At 42.4% G+C, this 7,058-nt stretch overlaps 1 protein-coding gene across 1 annotated transcript; it reads left to right on the forward strand.

The window, feature by feature from the left end:
- Nucleotides 1–822: 822 nt before the first annotated feature.
- Nucleotides 823–1,221, forward strand: LOC141039174 (uncharacterized). Its single transcript, XM_073506489.1, has one exon. The coding sequence runs from the start codon at nucleotides 823–825 to the stop codon at nucleotides 1,219–1,221; it is 399 nt and encodes a 132-aa protein (XP_073362590.1).
- The last annotated feature ends 5,837 nt before the right edge of the window (nucleotides 1,222–7,058 follow it).

Below are 7,058 nucleotides of genomic sequence, written 5' to 3' on the forward strand. Positions count from 1 at the left end.
ATCAATCAAGCCAGGGCTTGATACGTCTCCAACGTATCTATAATTTTTTATTGTTCCATGCTATTATAGTATCAATCTTGGATGTTTAATATGCAATTACCAGCAATTATACATCATTTTTAGGACTAACCTATTAACTTAGTGTCCAGTGCTAGTTGTTGGTTTTTGCCTGTTTTTGGTTTTTCATAATATCAGTACCAAACGAAGTCCAAATGCCACGAAACTTTTTGGAGTTTTTTTTTTGACAAAACAAACACTAGAAGCTTCGGGAGAGGGCAAGAAGACGAAGGAGGTGGCCACGAGCCACCAGGGCGTGCCTTGGTGCTGGCCCACCTTTGCTCCGTTTGACCTAATTCCGCCTCTATAAGTTCTCTAAAATTGAGAAACCTACAGAGAGCCACCCGAAACCCTTTTTTCGGCACCGCAAGTTCCTGTTCTCGAGAGATCCCATCTGGAGGCCTTTTCCGGCACTCTGCCGGAGGGGGGATCAATCACGGAGGGGCTCTGCATCAACCTTGCTGCCATTCTGATCATGTGTGGGTCATTTACTGCAGACCTACGGGTCCATAGTTAGTAACTAGATGGCTTCATCTCCCTCTTTGATCTTCAGTACAATGTTCTTGGAGTTCTATTCGATGTAATCACTTTTTGTGATGTGTTTGTTGGGATACGATGAATTGTGAGTTTATGATCAGATTATCAATGAATATTATTTGAGTCTTCTCTGAACTCTTTTATGCATGATTATTATAGCTTTTTATGGTGTGTATCAAGGACCGCAGCACCGGGTGGTGGGAGGACACGATGAACAGCCCAGGCTACATGGAGGCAGACTTCTTCCGCGACTTCCGCATGCACCACCGCACGTTCAAGTCCCTGTGCGAGGAGCTGGCCGGCGCCGCCGGCAAGATGGACGCCGCTGGCACTATCCCCCTGGAAAAGTGCGTCGCGGTCTGCCTCTGGCTCCTCGCCATGGCGCAGCCTTTCCGCACCGTGTCCGACAAGTTCAACCTCCCGGTCGCCACATGCAATAGGCTCTTCCACGACGGCTGCGCCACCAGCAAGGCCGTCCACTTCTGCCAGGAGCTCACCAACGCCGCCGCTATGTACGCCAACGCCGCCAGGTTCCAGGACGTGTCGGGAATCCCAGACATCATCGGCGCCCTATACACCACCCGCATCGACATCAGCGCACCCGAGATGCGCCCCATGGACTACTGAAACCGCCGGACCATTGCGCGCAACAAAAGCTGGCCCTCCACCTACAGCGTCACCCTGCAGGCGTCCGTGAACACGGACGGGACATTCGCCCATGTCTTCGCCGGCCACCCCGGCACCAAGTCCGACGAGGAAACCCTCCTCGGGTCGTCACTCGACACGCCCGAGGGTGCGGGGGAGATCCTTGCCCAGGGCAAGCGCCTGCTCGGCGGTGCCGGCTACCCGCTCCTTGACTGTATGCTGGTGCCCTACTCCGGCCACAACCTGACGATGCCGCAGTGCAGCTTCAATGACAGCGTCGCGAAGGTGCGCGACGTCGCTGTGAAGGGGCTCCGCAGGCTCAAGGCGCGCTGTGGCTGCCTCCAGAAGTGCATCGACCTCAACATGGACGACCTTCCGAGCGTGCTCTAAGCCTGCTGCGCCCTCCACAACTTCTGCGAGCGCGGTGACCTGCTCGACCCTGAGTTTCTGCAGGGCTTGAAGCTCGACGACGATGACGGCATGGTCACCGGTGACCCGGTGCCCTCCGCCACCGCTGCGCACTTGCGCGACACCCTGGCACTCGACTTGCTCCACGGCGGCGACGGAGCTTTCTACTAGCTCGGAGGTGAGCAGTAGTCTGGTTTCCTGGCCGGATCAGCCAAGGAAAAGGAATAATGGGAAGAGCCAACAAAAACTTTGTCTGGATCGCAGGACTCCCATTTTAATTACATTAGTGCTAAGATTAATTTCCAAGCAATTTGTTCTTGCTAATTTTATGTCGATCAGGAGTCGAGGACACAAGATTGCTGTTCTGAGATCGTGAGATCTCGTTTTCATGTTTTGGTGAGAGACTCCTATCATGTTTTGTGTACCCCAGTGATCATCATCAATTTTGTTAAACCTTTCTTGCAGTTTTTTTGTTGTTAAATATTACATTTTGGGGCATCCAAGATGGAGTAGGAGATCATTATTGATCTTTATGGGATGTTCGATCTGATAATTTGTCGTTCTTTTGTTAGTATATATGAAAGTCTGATCATGCAACTACGATGATATGTATCCATGTGCAGTTGAATATTTCATGATCATTCGGGAAAAAATAAGAAAGAAAAGGTCCATGGGAAAGTAATAAGCTTCAGAAGGAGCGAGTCAGCCATGCATGCATGCATGGTGGCCTAGCTTTCAATCGGTCAGTGTTTTACGAGCATGATTGTATGCAGCTAGCCAAGATTCATATCGGTCATTATCAATTCATGTTGCTCTAGCAAATCTTTGGTACATTGTAGTACAGCCAGGCGCTTTCATTCTACAGATGATGCGTGTTCTTTACATTTTGTACAGCTAGGCGCTTTCCAAATCGTGTCAACGCCTTAATTGCACGATTAATTACTTTTTAAAATAGTAATACAACCAAGATCTCTTATGAGATCTATACCTTAATTACTTTCTTAAATAGTAGTACAACCATTAAACGCATATATACAATGTATCTATATATTCAGATTCAGCGTATATAGTTCTATTCCTTTCCTTTTTGTTTCCTGGCTGTTCAATAGAGTTTCCTAATTGTTGTAAACGGAAAAGTGTTTCCTAATCTGTCCTGGGTGTGTGTGATCTTTGCGGGAGTGAAAAGTTCTTTTCATCAAGCCCACATGTGGTGCGATGAGAGAACTTTGGCCTCTCCCGCTCTATGAAGAAATCCGGAATACGGGAAGTGAATGGTTCTTTGATCTGCTAGCTGACCGATTTTCTGAGTGTAGATCGATCGTACTAATGTTGATCTGGAGAGTATGGAACCTTCGCAATGACATGATGCACTCCCAAAAGAAAAATGCGAGTGCAGATTACCATATCCTTTCATTGCAGCTACGTACCTTTCGTGCTTCAATTACAAAGTTGATTCTAGATGATGTTATCCCATTGCCGGCCAAAGCAGCGTACACTACACCTCCATGGCCAACCCCTCCAACTGGTGACGGCTCATTTATGGTCATTGGTAGCTCGGCTGGGACTAGCATGATACTACGGAATGAATCAGCATGGATGGTGTTCACTGCTTAAGTCGTCTGTTCCATTGGAAGTTGGAACAAAGATTTAGAAACAGAGTTACATGCGGTATTGGAAGGTTTGGCGCTATCTCTGAAATGGTCAATTGTTCATGTTATTCTTCAAACTGATTGCGACAAGGTACATGCTCTGAATGGGAGCTCTCTGGATCGGTCAGCTTATGGCCACTTACTCAATGAGATTTGTCATCTCCTAGGACTTGTGGGTTTATCCTCCAGAAAATTGGTAATCTGCATAAAGGGTTGCTAATATTTTGGGCAATTTATGGCAGGACGGGTGATGCCACCGCTTGTTATTGGGTGAGATAGATGTCCCCTTTGTACAGTGTCGAATAACGTGTTATGTTACCCTACAACTTGAGGAATAGAACTCGATGGTTCATTACACAAAAAATAGAATTTCCTAATATACTTTTTCTCACATTACACCACAGACCTAATACCGAACTAGTACTAATATCTTGTGTGGAAAACATAAAAAAGGATCTTAAGAAATTGTTTTGCTGGTTGCTTTGTTCGTGGCTGGCCTTCTAAAGCAGCATCAACAACAACCTTTAGTCCCCAAGACTGCGGAGATAACTTAGAAAGAGCAAACCATTTGTTCAGTCAGGGTAATAGTTAGGTAAAGTCGTTTGTATTCCCGCAAAAAGAAGGTGAAGTCGTTTGTAGGAAAAAGATCTTATTGAGGTTTTCCTATCGATCGCCGACACAATCACTTTTTGATCAAGTCATTCATGCATGTGTGGTGCCATAGCCAGTAGATAGAGCATTGTTACTCTATTTTGCAGTAGCAACGAGAGAGTTGTTGCTTCTGTGGGCCGTCTTGTTGTGTGTTGGTTGTCTCAATCTTTTTATTCCTGGCTCTCGCTGAGCCATTTTTCCTTATGGGTTTTTGTCTCTCACCGATTTCATGTTGACTTTTAGATTACTTCGTCAGATTCCAAATAAAAGCTACCTATATATTATGTACTATGTATGGTAAATGCTGGCCCATGCACCACTGCCCGCCTGGCCTTAGCCTCTAGGGAATCCTCTCTCTTGGTTTCATTCCAAATCGACTTAGCAATCTTGGATTCCAATGGCAGATGGAGCATCAAGGTCGGATCGAAATAACATGAACCCAACTAGAGGAACCGATAGAGAGGCTCAGACTATTTTACCAGTACTTAAATGATATTGTGTTCAAATAGGAATGGTTGGTCAAAAAATTCATGATAGTTCCGAACACACTATTCATACTATAGTGTTTCTTTCAATTCGCTTTGGTTCTTCTCCAACATGGAATCTGCTTGGGGTCTAGCTTGTGATGCGCTTCTGCATTGTTGGTGTAAACATGTTCATTGTGCAGTTCTTTTGCCTTGGAGATTCGTTAAAGTTGATGGAATGTTGTCTTTGGAAGTTTTGACAAAACACGGCCTTGATCAAGCCATATGATGGGTTCACAAAACCATAATGACTGAGTTCGAAAAGTTTGTTATGTGGATTGTGCCCAAATGAATTGGTTCTGGCCCTCTGTCTCCTATTCCAGTTCACCAAAATGGATCACACCTTGTACTGGGTTTGCAAAGATTAAAGTGGATAGGGTGGTCGCCAAAACAGCCGTCAAAGGTGTGGTCTGGGTACTCTGCCAAGACAAAGGGTACATGCTTCTATGTGCCTCGGCTTTGGCTGTTCGTGATCACAGATAAAATGACCTTATATGATATTTTTAGTAAAGAGGCACTGACACTTGTTGATTGCCAAGAAATCATCAGTCATACATTCGTCCAACAAATGCAGCTATAGCTCCATTCCCTTGAAGAGTTGATTCGTAGTTGAGAGCTTTTTGAAGCTTCAACCTTAGTCCACATGAGAGAAGAATTTATAGTGTGCAATTGTTCTTTGTGTTGATTATGCCCGCGTTTTTTGCCTTCTGCAGTCTCCTTGAATATGGCAAAAGCATAAGAAAATTATATATTGAGCTGCACAAACACTTTACGTTCAGTCTTGCATAAAAGGACATACAACTTTGCGCCTTATTTCTTTGCATAGACAAATATGCCTAAATATGCATAATGTTATATAATACTCAAAGTAGTCTGAGAATTTACACAACTAGAATTCGTTACGCATTGTTACATTCATGTTTTCATGTATTCATTATACAATGTTGTACCCATAATACATGACATGGAAATTTATTACGGTTGTTTCTTATACAATGATTTAATCGCACGTAAATTGTTACATTAGCTTAGTACGTCATACATTAATATACCATTCAAAAAAAAGTGGTTGTAGCTAAATGTACATCTTGAGACAATATGTTGGACCTTGAAAATCTTTTCATTTCAGTGTGTTTCATTGGTAAACATATTGGTATATGACTATATTGTGATTTCATGAAGTTGACAATTGCATGCAAACTTTTATATTTGGGCACTAATATTTTGATTTCTCTCTCCACCGTACCTCTTATCATTCATTGGTGTGTGTCTTCCAATCATTTTTTTTATTTTACACCAAAATTTAAATCTTAAGTAGGACAGGCCATACCCTATATCCTATGTTTTCTTGCTTTAGTCGTCTCATCATTGGTCCTGTTTCAGTTGTGTTTTTGATTTGTGCAATGTTAGCGAGATAATTAATATATTCCCATCTTACTCCAACTACATATGTTGCTTAGCCACCTAATCTAATGTACTTTTCGATACATATTCATAAGTACTTGTCAATAATATGCCAACTCTCATGCAGTTTCATCATAGCTTGTTGTATTTTACCTATAATGTTTCCAACAAATATTACTGCATGCAAGCACTAGCACATCAGTCTATGATGAAATTGCGAGTTTAAATATGAATGATGTTGATGTGATACTAATTTCTAAATTCCCACGCAAATGTAGGGTTTCCATGTACACGATACTAGTGGTATAATCTAGACTTACCTGGATCAATGTAGTAAATAGCTTAGAAGGGTGACACACTCAATTATGTAACTATATTTTGATGTTTATAGTTAAATAATATATTTTTTAGTATTCCTATATGTTATTTATCTATGTTAAAATCTAAGATATATATCATTAGCTATTGTTTAGTTACACATCAGATTATTGGCTCAATATTGAGATGTGTTCTTGACAACTAAAATTTAATTGTTAGAGTGTAGAAACATAAAAAAATATCAATTAACCAAAAAGAATGAAATTATATTTTAATGCCTATTGTTTGCAATATCATTATAATATATGAATAGAGGTCGGAGATTAGTTATGCATCTTTCATATAAGAAGTGTACTCACGTGATTGCCACATGAATGTGCAAGGTTCTTTTCATATAAAACATGTCATAGAGATTCGATCTTATTAAGACATGAACTAGTTGTTTACATCTGTATTTTTAACTCTAGATTATCATTCATGCAAGACCTGTCTTCTTGTCAACACAGTCAATAATTTTGGAGAAATTTAATATATATTATTCACGAATACATAAAGCTTGTGTATCATTTCATTGATAGGGAGAGAGCGAAACAGAGTATAGGTTGCAGCTCAAAAAACCATGTGCACGGTATGGCATGGTTGTGCTGAAATTAAGTGCAGAACTGGAGAGGGATGCTCATCCCCACACACCCAAGGTGTATGTCTCAGGTAACATTTTGTCAGACCCCTTGGCTCCAACTCTAGCCTAGACATGAGCTTCCTCTTGGATTGTACCAACAAGACGAGGGACCGAGGGGTGCAGCCCCTCGAAGAAGCATCCATTGCGATGCTTGCAAAGCCACCACAGAATCAGCTGGAGAAGAGA

The sequence above is a fragment of the Aegilops tauschii genome, chromosome 1 (genome assembly GCF_002575655.3).
Source record: "Aegilops tauschii subsp. strangulata cultivar AL8/78 chromosome 1, Aet v6.0, whole genome shotgun sequence".
NCBI lineage: Eukaryota > Viridiplantae > Streptophyta > Magnoliopsida > Poales > Poaceae > Aegilops > Aegilops tauschii.